Source organism: Carassius auratus, chromosome 35 (genome assembly GCF_003368295.1).
Source record: "Carassius auratus strain Wakin chromosome 35, ASM336829v1, whole genome shotgun sequence".
NCBI classification, from domain to species: domain Eukaryota; kingdom Metazoa; phylum Chordata; class Actinopteri; order Cypriniformes; family Cyprinidae; genus Carassius; species Carassius auratus.
In genome coordinates this window covers 12,184,006-12,204,237 of record NC_039277.1, presented here as the reverse complement: position 1 = coordinate 12,204,237, position 20,232 = coordinate 12,184,006, and the positions used below count along the sequence as shown (strand labels likewise).

Genomic DNA, 20,232 nt, shown 5'->3' with positions numbered 1-20,232 from the left:
GTAATTTATTCAAATGATTTAATGCGGTAGATTTGCTAGGCCAAGTTGAATAGAAACATAAGTCTCACCTTGAATGATGGCCAGCAGGATGACAATGACAAAGAAGAAAAAGGTGATGTCGAAAACCACCCGATAGAGTTCATACTCATCCCCTGCTGGGTCCTCAATCTCGTCTCCTATACCTCCACCTGCCCGCACACCCACGTACATGTGGAACAGATAACACTGGGAAGAGAAAGAGCGAGAGATGTGCTGGATTAAACACCTGGTGTTTGTTTAGGGGAGAATTTGCAGAAAAAAATTAGCAACCCCCAACAAAAGGTTTTACACAAATTTTGTGTTACTGTATTAGAGAAGGAGAATTAAAGACAATTTGACACCAATAGTGTTGTATAATGCAGTGACCAACCGTCATCATGTCATCACACTTCATGTCCGGCTCGTCCTCATCCTCGCTCTTATTGTAGAACTTCCTGAAGAAGTTAAACGCCACCACAGTGTAGAGGTACACAACCACAGCCAGCAAACCCACAGTCATCATCAGCTGAAACAAGCCAACGCAGTCAACTGCTGTGTAAGATTTTCACAACCAGTTTGAGTTTTGTTGTACTGACTGTACCTGTTTTCCATTGTGTGTGACTGAGGAAAGAATTGTACGCAGGGTCTTGACACCCATTGCGATGTCCAGCAGATGACAAGCAAAGAAGAAATTGTTGTAATGTCCAAGAAGTGACATAACTGTGTACCACACCAGGTAGAGGAAAGTCTGCAAATAAAGAAACACTTGAGGCCACTTGACTTGAACTTTGTCTGCGATTTTAGAAAATACTTTAGATTTTAATACCTGAAGAAAAAAATGACTTACATTGTCTGTGAACACAACTCCAAATTTCCAGATCTGATACTTGATGTCAATGGCAGTGAGCCTAAAAAATAATATGGAACAAAAATATAATACTTGAAAAATCTGTGTTTGTTTTTTGCAATCGTGCCACTAAGTGGCAAAGAAATAACATGAAACCTTAATGTAATATCTTAAAATGTCAAATAATTATACGTCACTTGTAATTTATTTTTAATACCATGCAAGCATAGAGTTGTCTGGCTCTTCTGGTTTCTTGTCTGTCTGTTGTTTGCTGACATCCAGTGAAGCCAGGTCCATACCCAGCAGCTCTGCAATTCGCTCACGTCCATAAATATCTCCGTATTTATCCAAAACCTAGTCAAAGGAAACAAGAACATCATGGCTTCATAAAAACACTCATTTTAAACCAAAACGCCAATGAACAGAAACAATATTGGTTTACCTTTCGCTTAACAAATTTGTCCCAGTAGTTGGAGGGAAAAGAGCTAAAACAGCAATAAAGAGTTTTAATTACAGTTTTTTTTAAAGAAAAACTATGACAACAGCTGGATAGGTCTGCTAACAAACCCTTTTTAGTCCGTCCTAACATCCTTGAGTGTTAAGGAGACATAAATTAGGGACCACATATGTGCAAAACCAGTTTAACCTCAAAACAGAATCCAACTCAACTTTTCTCCACACTTACGGTGTGTTTAGCACCAATCTGTCCCACTGGCCTTTGATGTCATCATCCTCTGGCTGTTCAGTGATGTAAAGGCCATCGAACTCCAGCTTTCTTGCCAGCTCTTTCTCTCTCTTAAAGATGACTAGTGGAATCTAACAGACCATGACATCATGACAACTCAAGTCTGATAATGAAACAAGTTTAAGTTTAAGTAAATATAAATCCAGTGGTTTAAACCTTGAGGCAGTTGTATCCAATAATGGATAAGAAAGCGATGATGGTGTGCACAATGGCCAGGCAGGCCAGAGTGGGCTGCATGTATCCGGTACTCTCTTCCAGGAAAAAATAAACTGGACCTTCCTCATCCTCATCATCAGCTCCATCCTCTCCACCGGAGCCCTCAAAGTCCTCCCCAGAGCCTTCAAACAGCCCAGAGCCTTCAAACATACCTGAGCCATCAAACTCATCAGTATACTGAGGAGTATCAGATACCTGGAAAAAGAACAAAAAGGAGGAACATTAGATTTTATTATTACATGTATATGCGTTTTAAAGTAAATTATTGCGAGGCATGCCATTTTGACTGAATTAAATTAAACATTTAAACAAAAGGACATATAAAGAAACCAATAATTAAAATGGGAAAACAGTGTGAAAATCAAAAAAAGTTGTCCGACCTTGTAGAAGAGAAGAATGAAGTTCAGGGCGAAGGCGATGAACAAAGCCAGGAAACGAAGGTTGTAGAAGTTACGGGACAAACAGTTCTGTGGAGATGAAAGATGAACAGCAAATTCAAACCTCTAAATCATAACTAAAACTCATTGTTTTAAGATTTAGAAGAAAAATATATTTTTCTCCTACCATGAATTTATTTCTTTGAACATCCAATTCATTCCAGAGCTCAAATCCTGCCCCCTTGGCTGATTTCTTTTCCTTCTTGGCTTTGGTGGCTTTCTCAGGTTTTGGTTCTTCTGGTGTCGTCTCAGGCTTGACCTCTGCTTCCTTCTCCGCCTTCTCTCCATTCTCAGTGCTGTTACACATAGAAGATGGTCATTAAAATGGTAAATGCATCTAGAAAAACAAACACCACAAATCAAGCAAAAAATACAATATCCTGTTTTCCCTTCATTTGGGAGTCACTCACTCTGCTTTCTCAGGCTCAGGGGGATGTTCTTCAACAGGAGGTTGCTCAGGTCCTGCTTCTGGTTGCTACAGCATAAAAAAAAAAACAAGGCCCAACATGACACATACAATTTATAATCTTTGTGTAGAAGATCAGTGAAGGAACACTAGGAACCCAGCTGAATAAGCACCGTACCATTTTCCTCTTCAGTAATGGAGTGCCCTCTGGAGTCGGTGGCTCTACAGGGGTCGTGTCACCCATATCTCCAAGTCCACCAGGTGTATCGATACCAGGAATCTTCCCACCGTCTTTTTCCTGGATGTCCTCATCCTCTTCCTCTCCTCCTCCTGCTTCCATTGAGTCTGTTACACCTCCTGTGTCCTGCTCCTCTCTGCCCCTTGGTTCTCCTGGTAGGTCTCCATGCACCTCATCCTGTGTGGGATCAGGCATGCTGGCCAGCAACTCTGTGACGGTGATGTTCTTGGCCCCTTCAACTAAACCACCTCCAAAAAGTGTATGCCAGATGAGCAGGAAGAAACCTTTACACACACTGTAAATGAAATGGAGGATGCCCATGAGGATTGTCCATAGGAAGGTAGCAACCCTGACCACAATTTCCTTGATGGTCATCTTCCTGATCCTACGGTACTGTCTCCGAATATTCCTAAAGGTAAACATTCCCAGGAAATTCATGATGCTTTGGATAAAATCAGCGAAGGCGGAGCTTGATTCTTGCTGGCCCTCCTCTCCACCACCCTCTTCATCTCCGCCATCTCCTCCTTCGGGTTCCTCCTCATCATCCTCTTCTTTCTCCTCCTCATCCTGCTCTGAAATCTGTGAAGCGATATTCATCTCAAAGATGGTGTCCTCACAGAAGTTGACAAAAAGCTCCATCTTCTCCGATTCACCACCTTCATTGACCACGTCAAATATGAACTGCCGCTTGGACTCTTTGACTTGAGGCATTTCCCATTGCTTACGATTCACCTCACTGATCTCAAAGTAGATCCTCTCGATCTTCCTGCTGGCGCCCATTATCTCGATGCGTCCCAAGAATGGGCGGAAATAGTTCAGAACGTTCTCAGCTTGTTCGAGGAAGTTCTGCAACCTGATATCATGAGGAACGTGTTCAGAGAGGTTGGTTAGCAGCACCGCTATGTTAAAACCAATGTCTTTCGCTGGCTCTTGGAACCGACTGGCAAACTCCTCATAATTAATCATCTCATTCTCATCTGCCTCAGAGCAGGACAATAGGAATTGGATCTCCGCAGGTGTGTACTGTTTCTGGCTGTCCATGGCTTTCTGGAAATCCTTCTTGGATATCAAACCTCTAGAGTCTGTCACATAGTCGCGGAATGCATCAGACGCAACAATGTCCTTCAGCTTGAGGAACATGTCGAAGAATTTAAGGATCATTTCTACATTGCTGGATGACTCCACTAGCATGTCCACCATTTGACGAGCAATGGTGCCATTTACAACATTACCTGTCAAATACAGTGTAATCAGGTCTAGACTGAATGATGTGAAACTGATGAACATAAATGCAAGATTTTCTTCATACCCTCCAACAGAGACAATAACATGACCACCATATCTTTCTGAAGGTCCAACAACTCTTTCAGAAGACCAATCTGACTTGAATCCTTTAAGAAACCAAAATGACATATTAGCTGTACCATAACATTTATAATCTAAATCAGCAGATTTTATTAAAAAAAATATATAGAATGTATAATTTATAAAATATACATTTTAATGAAACAATGTTTTTTTAAATACACAATGTAAAAACAACAACGTGATTATAGCAACATAATTCTTAAAGGGGGGGGGGGGTCATAACTTCATTATTTGTGAAGGTGTAACTTGCTATTTAAGGGTATGATCACAAAATAAATACATTATCATCTTTATAAGAAACGTTACCTTATCAGATTGGTTGAGGATAATCTAAAAAACTGTAACATTTAAATGTAGGTTAGTGCATGCAGTAACAATAAGGGGTTAATTTCTAGAAACAGAAACACTCCATACACACAAGAGATCACAAAAAAAAAAGAAAAAAGGAAAAAAAAACCTTCACACCAAAGGCAGAATTTTAGAAGAGGTAAAACAGCAAATTCACATAAAGCTAAAACCACATGGTTTTTCTGGGTAAAGTTAACTAGCATTTGTTCTCAGGCTGTTTGACCCACTTGTTTGCATACTTGGCAAATTTTTTTTTTCAATTCAGAAAATTTCAAAGAAATTGGCATTTTAAATGAAGATAAATAATTATTTAAAAATAGATTGTGTGTCAAAAAAGATGGCCAACTGGGTTCAAACACCTGGAACATAAAAGGGGATATTCAAATACAGCCACTTCAATCGATAAATAAGAATGATACATACTCTTCCCTGCATACGGCATATGAAAAACAGTTTTATTAATCAGTAAAGCATTGAGAGTAAAAACAGTATTTCATTCCAACATACCATTCGTTAAAAGCTTGAAAAAGGCATGTAGCATGCTCTTTAATTAAGCTTGTAATCTTATCATTAAAAAATAGTTCATGAGCAACTACAACAACTTCATTTACATGCATTTCCTATTAGCAACTAAAGTAATAAATAAGCCCTTTTAGTAGAAATTAAACACATTTGCTACTGAAGAAAGTATGTAGATCTACTGAGAAGCTGTACAATATGGTTTTATGTTACATAAAAGATGCTGAAATACAAAAACTACCCAAAGCAAGCTGTAAAATTACTTGTACAAAAAAACACTAAGCCAACTTCATGTAAATGATTGCATATCTTAACTATTTGATCTAATTCATTCAGACAAGAAATGTGTAGGTAACAGAGCAATCAAGTTCAGATGGGTTACCTGAGCCAGTTTCATCATCATATGGGCAAACACATGCAGGAAGCCCACCACAGCATCCCACAGGCGACTGTGGGCCAGGGACTGTTGGTTTCCTGTGCAGGGACCCTGAAACAGAAGGGCAACTTAAATAGATGACAGATAAGTGGTTTTAGAGGAAATTAATGTGCTGACTTTTAACACTGTAAAAAATCAGAGCAAAGTTTTCTCAGGAGAAAATTCCAGGATTCAGCTGTTCAAACACACAAGGGGTTGTGTAAGAGTTACATTTGGAGACCATAAAATCAATATAATTTTATATTAAACGTAATGATCAAAGAAATAAGATGATGTACCTGGATATACTCAGTAAGGCTGTTGAACACCTGTTTGGCCACAGTCATAGCTTTAGAGAAGTTCCTCTTGCCTGGTTCATCTATGATGTCTTTTCCTGAGTAATACCAGTAGAAATCACTGATAGACTCCTGGAAAGAGAACATAAACATCCAAAAAATACTAATAAGTGTGCAGATATGAACATTTAAAGCAACACTTCATCAGTTTACAAGTTCAGGAGTATTTAATGTTCAAAGGGGAAATGACATCACCTGTAGTCTCAGCAGGTAATCCACTGTACAGATAATGACATTGATGGTGGTGGTGCTGCCTGTCTGTGTTCTCAGGTAGTTCTGGAAGTCTAAATTAAAGTAAACTCACAGATGGTTAAACAGTCAATTTGTACAACAATAACATTCCCTAAACTCTTGAACCTTGGTTCTTGAAATTCACTCTTTGTGTTTTACAATAAAAAAAACAGCATATTGGTTTCAAGCAATATGACAGTGTGTAAGTAATGACAGAATAAACTTTTTTTTTTTCCAGTTAAATTTCACTGCACATGCAGATTCAGGACTCACCATTGTTGTGTCCCTCACAGAGGAGCTGCAGAAAGCGAAAGAGGTCACAAGTGAACTCATCGTCAGCCATGACCTTCTCACCTATGTGAAGGGAAGGAAATATATATGAAAACACATCACACATACGTGAACATATCTTTGTGACACTCATCACAAGTTTAGTGTAGTGGCAATCTGATTAGAACTGAGAAGAAAAAGTAAGTAAGTGAAAAAAAGAGAGTGAATAAACAGCTTAAACCTCTCATGTTATAATGTTAGTGCAAACAGCAATATTTTCGTCCCTTTCTGTAAGAGATAAGCAGGAAATGTAGTTATTTTTGTTTCAATCCACTGCCCAGTTCAGTATTGAGTACACTGACCAAGTTGTCCCACCTAGTGTACTGAAAAATCCCAGCGAGCACCACTGAGCATAGGCTGCTCACTATATTGTCGGATGTCAGTACAGTACAGCCTTGAAAATCACCAGAAATGGAGCACAAACTAATATTTCATGATGGTACAGCTCTTTTTAAAAGCTACAATAACAATGCACAAACAATTACACAAAATGGCAAAATTGAACAATCCTCGTCATTGTGAACTAGGGAATGGAATGAGACAGGCTTTAGCGTAATCACTAGTTCTTTAACTTCGACTGAATTACAGCAGCACAAAATAACACGCATTACAGAATCACTTTATTCAAATAACACAACACATACATAAACTATACAAATGAACAATAATGTGCATATATGATATAACACAGATATAAGAACACTGATATAGATCACATATACTGTGGCTCATACACAGAGGTGGATTAATAACAACATGAAGCCCTAACGTAGACGATACTTCAGCATGCAGAACAGACCTACTGCAATCCTAAACCTCAGCTGTTTTTGGATAGGTAAACAAATCTCATTCATGTAAATCACATTCATTCAAAGCTTTCAGCATGGAATGATCTGTTCGCAAATAGCTTCTGTGATAATTCCAGCAAATTTGTTCCATAGAAAAATCACAATGTTAAACTGCACCGCTAAACTGCTGTGCGCTAACATAACCTACCGTTTTTGATAATGCCTGATTACTGGATTAATTATGACTTCAAGCTCATGTCTAATGGTGAAGCCAAGGCAGAGTTAGATCATATATGGTTAAATTCATAACCAATGACAGGATTTGGTAAGTTATATGTATTTGTTAGGAACAAAAAACATATTCTGAACTTAAGTATTTTACATTTTTCCATGTAAAAACAAAGTTCATTAATGCAAAAACCAACATTAATGTTAAACTAAATAACTAAAATGCAGAATATATTTATATTATAATTTAACTCCTGTTTTCTATAGATTAAACTCAATGCAGAGTTCTAGAGTTACAGTAGATCTGTTTCAGCACTCAAAAGGAGAAAGAAAAACACTTCAGTCACATTCTGTGTTGGTATCTATAACTATCATACACACAGTTACTACCCATTTGGATTTTGTATAATTTTTAAACAGTTTTGCTGGGTTAAAATACACAGTAAATTACAGTAGAGATTAAATGGAATTTCTTGATATGTTAAAAAGAGGTAAGCACATTTAATATCTCTACGCAAATACTTATAATCCAGTTGCCTTTAAAAAAAGGTTTACTTATTAGCCAATTAATGAGGACTTAAAAGTATCTGTGAGGATGATGATGAATTTGAAAAAGAGGGAAAAATATGTTTTTATTTGATCAAAGATTGCCTAATGCAGTTAAAAAAGTAGATATTAAAAGTAAAGATATGCTTGTAAATAAAAATAAAATAAAAAAAACACATCTAATACTAATCCAGAGCTTATCTTTTACATATACTCCAAATACAATTAATATTAAAGATATTATATTGATGTATTGGTATGTTTTTAAAGATTATCCAAAACTTAATGGGATATTTAACCAGGAACCATTAATTACTCATAAAAGGGCTAGTAATATAAAAATATATATATAGTTTTACAAGTTGTTCTACAAAACAAATTTCGCAAAATATTTTATTGGGCAATTTTGAATGTGGAAATTGTTAATTTACAAAAAATGTAAAACATTTTAATCATCCTGACAATAAAAGTTCTGTTTTTATCAAGAGTTTCATAACATGCAAGAAAAATTATGTGATTTATATAACCCAATGCCCATGTAACAAATTTATGTTACTGAAACATCCCATTCATTAAAAGAAAGAAGAAGGATCTAAAGAGTCCTGTTGCAATACATGTTTGTGAATGTAACCATAAATTGTGATCTTTTTTTCTTGGAACTGAAAAGATTGTTTGTATAAGAAAGAAGCGGGAGACGTCTGGATCTTTTATTTGAAAAGTTTCCAAAAGGTATGAATGAGAATTTTTCTCTTCAAGACTTTTTTTGATGGTGTTTAAAGTGTGTTGTATGACTTTTTTATGTGTAAACTATATTAATCTTATCTGGATTGACTCTGATTTGGTGATTGTTGCTTTTGAGTACTTAAAGGTACAATTTATAAGATATTTGCAGTAAAATATCCAAAAACCACTAGGCTTGTGTTTTATATTTTGTCCAGCTGAATACTAACAATATCTCTAATGTTTTCAACTACTTGTAAATCATGAGAAAATTCCCATTCTAAACAGTGACATTTGCATTGACTTTGTATGTAATCTACTCGCGCAAATCATTGAACTCGCATTTGTTATGTATGCCCAATTATTGTGTTTGAATGTACACGAGTGTATATATTTGTTGAACAAGTGGTAATCATTTTCATGTAGTCTGATTGATGGCCATCAGCGGTTGGGTAGAAGACAACAAATCCCATAATTCCATGCTCCTTCTTAAAGTCATCAAACCATGCGATTGTTATTGTTTTGGTAGTGCACCCTCTAGTAGCAGGTCCTACAACCTGTACCTTTGAACTCTTACTAAATATTGTAAAGTCTTGAGTAAAGCTTGTCAGCTGTTGCAAATTTGTGAATGGGTTATCAAATATCGAGTGCTTTTAAATGCTTATGTATTCTGTGTGTTGAATACCCTGAGGAAGACTCTTAGGCCAAAACGCATTGGTATTTTCAAAAATGATTACTGTTTCCTTCATCATATGTGGTGCTGGAATCTTTTTCATATATAGGTATGTATAACCATACAGTAATTAATATACACCGTACTACAATCTGCATTTTGGATGTGACTGAAAGTTGTTTTTACAAATCCTTGAGTGATAAGATTCATATACTGTGAATATATATATACTTAAAATGTATATATATAAAAATTCCAAAGCACATAAAGCAAAATTTCAAACAAAAATGATTTCAAAGAGATAAAAGGACAGAGAGGAGTGACAGGAAGAGAGAAATGAAAAATAGAGGGACACAGGCATTATTTACCCCGTTCTAGCTTCACGTCTGAGGCCCGTGAAAGGAAGGAAGGATGAAAAGAGATGGGGGACAAAAGTATAGTTATGGAAAAAGAGGGATGGTGAGTTGAATGAATGAAATGGGAATTATTCATGGCCAATATCATAATCTGTTTATTGACATCGTATTAGACTAGATTATTACATCTGGACAGGGTGACAATAGGATTACAATTAATTTTTTCAAATGCTAAATTCGGTCAACAAATGATGTGCATTTCCATGTTAGATGACCAAACATGTATGATTACAGATGGATGACTGAATACTTGAATGCCGTATTCCGGTTTGGCCATAAGTTTTGGAGCCAAACTACTACACGTTTATGGATTCAACAATCTCTGTATGGTTTAGTTACTTTATAGTTGCAAATTACATTTGATGAGACTTAACTGATCTTCCTTTCAACAATATATTGGTATTAATCTTGATGAAAAAAAGATTATTGATCATTCATATCACTTACTTGTTCCCTCCTCTGACACCATACCTAGACCCTCTGCTTTATTCTGCCTTTCAAAGGCGTTCAAGTCCAAAACACTGCAAAAGAGGCAGAGACACTGATTTAATGAATCATTTACCTAATGTGATTGTGAAATGACAACAGCTCCCTGTCAGAAAATACCTGCAGGTCTGCATTAGAGCCTGGACACTGAGGAAGAATCCCACATCCTTCTTGTCTTTCAGATAGTCCAGCATTTTCTGCAAGTAAATACCAGTGCGGTTACATCCGAGTATTAGTTTAGGGTCTGATTCACTGTCATGCCTCCATGCAAATGACTTCTAACAAACCTGTTGGACCTCACAATTCCCGCCATTTAGAATAGAAATACCAAGTTTTAGGGTGGAAGAGACCATGCAACCAGTCTCACCTGTACAAAAAGAAAAGGATTTTAAAGATCCACTGAAGTGCTTAAAAACATGCAGCGTTATTCTATATGTTGATGTAATTTCAACAGATTTCAGCCCCAGCTTCAGCGTCTATTTATAGTGTGTGTGTGTGTGTGTGTGGGGGGGGGGGGGGGTGCTTCAGATTCTAGAGAGCATTTAGTTGGACAAAAAGTTTGATGAGAAGCTGAAGTGAAGGGTGATGTCATCAAAATCATTGATCCATACTGGCAGAAGTTAAAGTTTTGAATGCTTTTATCTTCTAAATGTGAATTTTGTCCTCGTTTTGGAGCACACTAGATACATTAAGGCTATGTACCTTTGCAGGCGCTTATCATCTGTAGGACCATCTCAGCAGCCCCTCTGTTGTGTAAACGTGACTGCTGGTAGAGGAGTCTTTGCTTTTCCATCTCTTTTTCCTATAGGGTTAAACATGGAAAAAAATAAGCGTCGGAAAGCCTTACCATGTTTCTTTTCTCATAAAATTGTTCTTTCTGCTCAATTTCCCTGTGTCTCTTATTAAACTACAGACACCTAACCATAAAACTAAAATCATCTTTTTTATAAGCAAAAGTGTTTTTCTATACTGGCCAATTGCTATGTCATTCATAACAGTCTTATTTTGTCCATGATGTCCATGACAACAAAGGGCAGCAGTGAACATAGGAAGTTACTGCGATGGCAAACCGAAACCCTAGCCTGGGGCTGTCATCAAGTCGACCACAAACATTGCTAATGTTCACAACTTCCTTTTCAGCAGTATCATCAACTCTCGTCAGCGCCTAAATATCTTATGCAACACAAACTAAACATTTAATTATTTAAGTTAAAATGTGATTATAATAGTGTTAAGGTGATCAGGTGACTGTGAGTGCTTAACATTTGTAAATAATTTGGGCCCTGTTGATGTAATTAATCTTTTTATATTCTAAACCTCTCTTTCAATCATTTTCATTTAGCATGCTCCGACCATTACTATTAGTTACGGGACAGTCATACTAATTTCCCACGTTTGTCCTTTAGAGCAAACGTTGGACTACAGTAAACTCTCCTGATGGCTTTGCATCTCACAGAGAAACAAAAAGCCATGCAGGTGTTACTAATCTACAGATCTGTCTCCTGGAGAGTCAACAGCAAACTCAGGTAAGTGCTTCTGCAAATTATACATAGCCCTTAACCCAGCCTTATCAAACATTATCTTATTTTGAAATAAAACAGTATTGTAATTATATATATAATTTAACAAATACAATTCCATAATGTTATAAAAAAAAGATGATAAAAGCAAGCTTTTTTTTATTACAGACAATGTAAAAGTTACTGTAGTGCAAAAGGAAAATTTTAAAAGCAAATACAAGCGCTGGCTTACTTACAGAAGCTTGCTTTGCTAAAAATTAATTAAACCATAAAGTTTATACATTTATAATTACTGCATGCATAATACACCCCCCTCCCAACCCACCCATGCCACCCCCCTCCCCTGTAAGCCTGAGCTAAGTTAACGCCCAAAAGTGCAGTCTGAGTGAGTGTGCGTGTATGGCCTGCACAATCCACTTTGTTGTAGGCGTGTTTGTTCCTTTGTTTGTGTGTGTGTGTGTGTGTGTGTGCAGACTTGGAGACGGCTCTGGATTTTAACTGTAGTCTGTGTGTCAATAGATTTGAGAAAACATTGATTAGTCACATTTTTTACATTATTATTGTGCATAAGTTAAAGGAAATCAAGGTAAGTGAAAGTATAGAAAGCATGGGTCACATTAACATAACAAATACGCTATCATTAGTGATTTCTTAAACAGCATTTGTAAGTAAAATGCATGTTCACATGCCACCTCAATCATAAAGATCACAGCAAAAAAACAATAAAAAAAACAACAACAATGTATCATTCAACAAATGACTGAAAAGCAACAATGAGGATGGCGTTTCTTTTGGACTTAAAAACTGCAACAGGTGAAATTTCACTCAATGAAAGTTCCCAAAATGACCTGTATTTTCATAATGCAATAATAAATGTATACTTTAAAATTTCTATTTTTTTTTCTTTGTAAAATTTAACCTTATAGGTTCATATCTGTTCACTTTAAAGTGTCGTTATATGACTTAAAAGCTTAATGGCTAATCAATGCAATTTGCTAAATAATTTTCCAGCTCATAAGTAAAATACCACATGCTGCAGTTTTAGGTTATCCAAATATTCAAGGGTACAACAAAAAGCATAAAAACATTTACTTAAGCCTGAACTACTAAACACATACAATAATATATAAACATATAATAATGCTACTCTTTTGTTATTTAACAAATTATTGTTTTTGACAATTTAATTCATATTAAATTTTTTTTTTTTCAAATGTATTCAGAATTTTTTATACCGATTAATATCTGTGTTTAGTAGGTGGCTCAAAGCTTCATGTGAAATGTTAAACACACACAAAAAAAGTTAAAAATGCTGAAGTAATTATGATGTAATAAAACATTAAATGGAGTCAGATGGAGAGACAGAGAGCACAGCCTGGACAAAGAGACATAAAATGGGATGTGAGTGAATGGATGGATGGATGGATGGATGGATGATACAGTGGTTGGTTTGGATGTCACTCGGGTCTACCACTTCTGTGTCTTCCCCGTCCCCAGTCCCCGGACTCCCCCTACCATCTCTGTCTGTCGCACCTCAAAGGACATCTCTTCCTCTCCCCCCTCTTCCTCCTCCTCTCCCCCCTCATCCTCTTCACCGATGTGACAACTCTAATTTCACCAGAGATGGACACAAAGAACATTACACAGCATGAGATTTAATAATAATTCGACAAATCTAAAACCTAATGGAAAATGGCTTAATTAACTGAAATGGAGAAAAGTTACAGTAAAGTAGCAGTATTATATATGTATATATATGTGTGTGTGTGTGTGTGTGTGTGTGTGTGTGTTGTGGATCTACACAAATATAATGACTAAACTGCTGATGATCGTTAACCATAAGACAGAGAGGTCTCACCTTAGCCATGATATCAGCATATGCCATGTATAAGTAATCTATGTCCAGTTTACTGTGACAGAAGTGAGGGGAAAAAAGTCAATATACAGTCAAAGTGAATTAAAGACTTTGTAATCCTAATTGATCCCACAATTTTTTTTTCTTTTTTTATGATTGTACAAATTTTATAATTTTTAGATCATAAATACATATTTAGAGATATATTTTTAGACATCATGTGGTCAGATTTCTTTGTATAATGACTAACTATATAACTGACAGTTACTTAAATTACTAATGAACACTGTACATTATAGAGTACTTCTAAACCTAATCATTACATTCAGTGTGTAGAGAAAATAACCCCCCCCCCCTCCCCTTTAAAATAATCACATTTTGTTCATTTGCAGCCTGAAATGAAGACATACAGGTACACACAGTTTTTGTTTAATCCAGCTGTATTTACTCAGTGCAAACATCAAAGCGAAAGATATCAGAAAAATGGACTCGTTTTCAAGTCAATCCACAGATTTTCAGTGGGGTTTAAGTCTGGGCTCTAACTACTGTAGTCTTAGCAGGGTTTTTCACCTTTTTCTCCTTCAACCACTGTTTGGTCAGTTTTTCTGTGTGCTTTTGGGTCATTGTCATGTTGGAAGCCTTCTTCTGATTGACAACTTTCTGGCAGATTGTCCTTAAGAATTTTACAGTATTTTGCCCCATCCAGTGTTCCTTCTATCCTGACAAGTGCATCAGTCCCTGCTGCAGAGAAACACCCCCATAACAGGATATAAGCACCTCCATGCTTTACTGTAGGAATGCTGTTATTTGGATGGTGAGCTATATTGGATTTCCACCAGACATATCGTTTGGTGTTGAGGCCAAATAATTTAATTTTAGTCTCATCCGCCTCAGAATCTTCAAGGTGAGTTTTGGCAAAGCTCAATCGCATTCCCAAGCAAGCCACATATTTGGCAAATTTGTGATATTGTTGTCATATGCACACAATGACCACTCTTTGTCAGAAATTTCTGCAACTGCTTCAGAGTTGCTGTAGACCTCTTGGTCACCTCTCTTACCAATTTCCTCCTGGATCTTTCATCCAGTTTGAAGCAACGTCTTGATCCAGAAAGGGTCTGTGTTGTACCAAATACCTTCAGTTTCTTAATAATAGACGTCACTGTGCTACTAGGCACTGAAAAAAACGGAGGGTGATCCTTTTTTTTTTCAAACTCTGTGATTAAGTTTTAGTTTTTGTCTGATATGTTGATGTTATATCTTTCACTTGGATGTTATAAGTTGCTCTGAGTAAATACAGCTGGATAAAACAGAAACTCCATCTTCATTCCAGGCTGCAAAGCAACAAAATTGATTTATTATTTTAAAGTGGGGGTGAATCTTTTCTATACCCTTTTCTATATCTGTGAATAGTTTTTATTTTATAATAAATGATTACATAACATCATCAAAAGACCATGTGAACAACGTGAATAGCTTGAGCTGACTGTATAATAGTCACTGGTTATGGCCATGTGATCATCTTTTTTGGCACCGGAAGCCAAATGTGTCACTGACTATTCAGAGATGGGGGGGGATCTCACACCTCTTCTCTGTGAGGGCTGTGCGGCTAAAGTGAAGAATGAGCTGATGAAGAGGGTCAGGCTTCGTCTCCTTTTCCTCTTCCTCCTCCTCTTCTTCCTCCATCGCTTTCTATATCAGTAAGAAAAAACAAAAACAAAACTCTGTTACTAAAATTTGTCTACAGAAAACTCCCCAACTAACAGGAAATGCATTCCACCCAGTATCTTTCATGCTAAAGAGCAGCAGTTATTTGTGGTAATGTGGCAGCACATACAGACAGGTCATCAATCATTCTGTCCTCAAAAGAATATCCTTCAGTTTGGATCCAGTTTCGCTTATATCCATCCAGGAACATGTTACATGCTCTATGCCTGAAAGAGAGACAACATACATTTATATATCTTTTCCAATCCATCCTTTTCTTTTTAATTAATTCTATGAAACAGACCACCTAGTGCAGAAACATGTACTTGTGTTGTATGATTGTGAACGGTCTTATCTCACCTGGGCAGGTTGTAAAGGGGAGTCATCCTAAAACAGGCTACCACCGCTCTACGTCGTTGCTTTGACAGCAGTTTATGCCAAACCATCTTTTTGGACTTGAAAGGGTGCTCAGTCTGAAAAAAAAATGATCTTTTTCAGATTTTAAACCACATATGGAATGGATATTGGGTAGTTTAAGTTAACATCTGAAGCAATTTGAGTTGGATACTGAAGTATAGTGGAACTGTGGGAGAATGGTCACCAAAATGTGCATTATTTGAGTTGCACTAGGGGTTTTAAACCTTGGAATTCAAACTCACCACTTCAATGTGGTAGAGAACTGCAGAGACCTCTTGAACCCGTTTCACAACTTTCTCTGGGGCATCTGCATCTTCTGCCTTTCCTGCCATTTCCTTATACAGTGCCATCTGCCAGCGCATAGATGGGTTGTCAACCTGAGGAGAGAGAGAGGAGATAGCATCCAGATTTCAGCAAAAACACTTTTAAAGAACACTTTAACATCAGACATACACTTACCTTGCCCTGCAGGTGCAGGTTATTTTGCAAGAACTCTCTGACCTCCTCATTTGTGTCTTTCTATGGGTCAACAATACAACAGATATGCTCAATTTACCTGTTTAGTGACCAACTTAAAGTTTTTAAGTGAAACTTTATACAACATCTAGGCTTGTAAGTTAGGCAAGATAGATAGAGAGACAGACAGATATTGGGTGACTACACTACCAAAGAGTAGCGTGTCTTGGCCAGGTTAATGAGCTCCTGGTCTGCAGGAGAGCACATGTTAAGTCCAATGGGAAGCATTTTCTTCAGGGCCGCCACAATGAGGGATGTTTGAACAGAATATCGATCTCCTCGTCTCTTTTTCTTGGTACGCTCCACATTCGAGCCACCAGCCTGAGATGACAGTAACATTCAAAGCATGACAACTGACATAGACATCATGAAAAAACTTTTGGCTTCTTGTGAGAGGATTTCATATTGAATGATGTGCCGACAGATTCTGTTGACCACAAAATGGACTTCCACCACAAGACTGTACTGTCATTTTACTGAGCAAAAACCAAAGCTTCCTGTTCCCTCAACAGGACCTAGACAACTCCAAGTGGACCAATCTATCCCTACTCGAAGGCATTATTTCAGTCATTAGATTTTATTTTAAAAAGTTAGGACTTCTTTAGAGAACAGTCCTTAGAAATGAGTCATTCTGATTAATAGGGTCATTAAGAGGGAAGGAAGGGTAAATGTTCAGGGTTGCTTTTTATAATAGGCAACAACCGTGAAGCTTAGTGGGGAGGACAAGTTGTAGTAGGTCTGAAGCTGAAATCTCAATACTAACTTAACAGAGAGTTGACAGCATCAAAAGAGCTTAGATAAATAATAGCAGCAGGCACTACAGGTAGACCGGTATTGTAACGTGTCAGTAGCATTTATTACACTCCATGCATTGTCTGCAAGTACATGCACAGTCATAACATGCTCAGCCTCAATGGGTGGAGGAGGAACTGCAATCCCACACAAAACTCACTCAGTGGAGTTAATTATAAAACCCAAGGGAAATGATTCTTTTGACTCATTTTGGGTTGCCAACCTTAAAGAAACCAAGGAAAGAGGCAAAGGAAATCATTTCAGTAATCTGGATCACACACGTCCTGTTTGCACCAGTTTTGCCCACTGGGCCTCATTCAGGAAACATGAGAAAAACAAGTTTTATATATAACCGTTTTGAAAGCAATAAGTAAGAATGGTTTTAGACAAAAATTGTTCTGCTTATGCTTCATTAATGAGACCCATTACTGTAGTTGTTGAAATTTGAATTGGAGTACTGATCTTATGGTCTAGCTCTTAAGGCGGTCGCACATTGGACGAGAAGCACAGAGTTGCGCCGCGTCTAGAACAATTTGTAAAAATAGTACAACACGATTTAGCTGGGTGCCATGGACAGACGGCGAATGCCACTGCCAGGCGAATGCCACTGCCAATGTGTGTACACCTATAGAAAATAATGTGGTCAAATCTTAAAGACATGGCACAATGCGATGCTGTGCTTCTTGTCCGGTGTGTGATCAACTGTAAGCTTCTAAAGTCTGACATATGAAATAGTTAGAAAATAAATTTTTTTTAAAAAATAGAAAAAAAAATGTATGGAAGTTTGCGTGTTTTTATTCAGTATCATATTTGATCAACAAGCTCAAAGGAAGAAAGGAATAGAAAAGAAAAATGATGTATGGATAATCAAGTAAGAATAATTTGCTGCAGTCCATCTTAATATATTACTAAAATCAAAGTTATTCCTATGTTTACTTTATAAAAATCAGTAAAGTTTTCATAGCAAAAAGCATGTAGTAGTGTATACATGAAGGTTTTCAATATTGACACTGTTAAAAAGGCCATAGAAATTTGTGTATCAATTATAATACAGATGACTTGAGAGTAAAGATCACTCAAAATTAACTAAACATGGCTTTTATGTGGGTCTCAGAGCTTGGATCGACATGTCCTTGTCTGGATCTTAAGGGCTCTGGTATTGGTCTAGATTTGGGTCTTGATAGTCTTGTATTAACTTCAATCCTGGTCTGAATAAAATAATCTATCTATTCTGTTGTGGTGGTAACTCAGGATTCATTTCAGCTGTAGACCACTGTGTTAATGCAACTGAAGTCAAGTTTTATAGGTTAATTAGTTCTACAATATGTAAATGTAATCCCTTTTTTCCACAATCCCACCTCAATCATTTGCTTTTGATTGCATTGGGGTCATGGGTTAAAAGGGGTGGATGGGGAGACAAAAATGGAACAATATGGAGATGTGAGACATTGGATATCAGTACAGGAACAATTCCAGTTAAAGTGGGATTAAATAGGCAAACATTAGAGGATGGACACTAAATGTCCCCCTTTGTCAAGGAGGATGTATGACGAAATATACATTAATTGAGGTCAAATTCCTTCACATGAATCCAGTTTAGGAAATGAACTGAAATACTGTTTGAATCGTTTGATGTGTGCATTTCTGCAACTTGGTCTCAGTTGACTTCCTGAACAGATTAAATATTGACCCCAACCTGCAGCCGTTATACAAAAAAAAAAAGGAAGAGAAGAGATGTATGAAGATCCCCATCCGAACTACAGTCCAACAGATGCAAACTGCTGTACAGGGTGATGGCACAGGCCTCCAGGGGCCCGGACCCTGTGTGACGGACATGGAATCAAGTGCCATGAGCCTGACTCAACAAAGAGATCTTTCATCAAACGCCTCTATTCAGACTCCCCCCTCACACACTGGCTGGACGAATGGGCTTCCTGTGGCACATGTGTCCATGGGGATGGAATGATTCTTGAGACTGAGAAGGCTAATCTTTTCTTCTGCATGACAGTTACCCTACTCATAATTCTTGTATTATATTCTCTTTAATTCACATTTTAAATTCTGTATCTATTACAAATCTGATCCGTTAAGAGTATTACATTTTGGGGAAAAATTAACAACCATTATGCTGTCTAGCATATCAACTGCTATCTACAAATGAAGAGCGTGCTATTTCTCTAGACACTAGTCTTGTCAAACAGTCGAGGAGTCACAGATGTGTGTGTGTAAAGTGCCAGTGTGTTGGGGGGGGGTTGATGAAATGCCCCCCAGATGTGAGGTGCCATGCGGTAGCACAGCAGTCGTGCAGACAGAGAAGCTAACCTCAGAGTCCCCGGTCTAGAAACCCACCAGCATCCAGATGAGAAAAAGGGGCAGGGCACAGTCAGAGAGAGAACAATATTAACACTGTCATCTAAATCCTGTAAAACGCATCCGAAAAGCACTTGCCTTTTTGACTAAGAATAAGCGCAACGTCTTCAGAAAACGCATGAAACCACAGCATACTTTACCTTTGATGTGGAGCTTGTTGTAAAACAGTTGTACAAGATCACAACATTTACAATCATTGTTGTTACTGGTTAACTAAAATGATTAGAAATTGTTTTTTTAATTGACTTAAAAACACTTAAGCTTACTATTATTTTATTTTTATTTCTTTTTACAATTATTTTTATAAAAATACATTTTCGAAATTTTGCATTGGCAACTAACAGAAATAAGTTTAAACTTAAACTAGTAGTAATTTAGTAAAAAAAAAAATAAAAAAAATTATATATATATATATATATATATATATATATATATATATATATATATATATATATATATATATATATAAATAAATTAACCCAAAAAAAGAACTACTAAGACAAACTTAAAATTAAAATGAAATCAAAATCTAGAAAAAAAACTACAAAATATTAATAAATACTGTAACAGTATATAAATAATTCCAGAGTAACATACAACACAACTATTATGTAAATGTAATAAATGAAGGAATGTATGAATGAATTAATGTTTAATTGTCAATATACAGTTAAAACTAATATAAAGATATGTTATTTACTCAAAAAAATACTCTGATCACATGATA

General features: G+C 36.8%; 1 protein-coding gene across 11 annotated transcripts in view; it reads right to left on the bottom strand.

The window, feature by feature from the left end:
• The window catches only part of LOC113054428 (ryanodine receptor 1-like), a 50,131-nt gene that overhangs the window by 877 nt on the left and 29,022 nt on the right, over positions 1–20,232 (bottom strand). Inside the window, exons 73-104 of one of the 11 annotated variants that reach the window (XM_026219971.1) lie at positions 19,458–19,472; positions 16,494–16,664; positions 16,287–16,346; positions 16,070–16,204; positions 15,771–15,883; positions 15,541–15,637; positions 15,289–15,395; positions 13,710–13,761; positions 13,385–13,459; positions 11,034–11,133; positions 10,619–10,698; positions 10,452–10,528; positions 10,293–10,366; positions 9,798–9,815; positions 6,418–6,498; positions 6,109–6,197; positions 5,857–5,985; positions 5,525–5,629; positions 5,047–5,052; positions 4,217–4,298; positions 2,848–4,139; positions 2,674–2,738; positions 2,391–2,559; positions 2,207–2,293; positions 1,767–2,021; positions 1,551–1,681; positions 1,308–1,350; positions 1,083–1,219; positions 866–926; positions 620–766; positions 410–544; positions 69–225 (exon numbers count right to left, since the gene is read on the bottom strand). In XM_026219971.1, coding sequence (XP_026075756.1) covers positions 69–225; positions 410–544; positions 620–766; positions 866–926; positions 1,083–1,219; positions 1,308–1,350; positions 1,551–1,681; positions 1,767–2,021; positions 2,207–2,293; positions 2,391–2,559; positions 2,674–2,738; positions 2,848–4,139; positions 4,217–4,298; positions 5,047–5,052; positions 5,525–5,629; positions 5,857–5,985; positions 6,109–6,197; positions 6,418–6,498; positions 9,798–9,815; positions 10,293–10,366; positions 10,452–10,528; positions 10,619–10,698; positions 11,034–11,133; positions 13,385–13,459; positions 13,710–13,761; positions 15,289–15,395; positions 15,541–15,637; positions 15,771–15,883; positions 16,070–16,204; positions 16,287–16,346; positions 16,494–16,664; positions 19,458–19,472 — 4,345 coding nt within the window. Of the gene's footprint in view, positions 1–68; positions 226–409; positions 545–619; positions 767–865; positions 927–1,082; positions 1,220–1,307; positions 1,351–1,550; positions 1,682–1,766; positions 2,022–2,206; positions 2,294–2,390; positions 2,560–2,673; positions 2,739–2,847; positions 4,140–4,216; positions 4,299–5,046; positions 5,053–5,524; positions 5,630–5,856; positions 5,986–6,108; positions 6,198–6,417; positions 6,499–9,797; positions 9,816–10,292; positions 10,367–10,451; positions 10,529–10,618; positions 10,699–11,033; positions 11,134–13,366; positions 13,460–13,709; positions 13,762–15,288; positions 15,396–15,540; positions 15,638–15,770; positions 15,884–16,069; positions 16,205–16,286; positions 16,347–16,493; positions 16,665–19,457; positions 19,473–20,232 lie in introns of all 11 variants that reach the window. The other 10 variants (XM_026219968.1, XM_026219975.1, XM_026219970.1 and 7 more) reach the window with 10 other exon arrangements.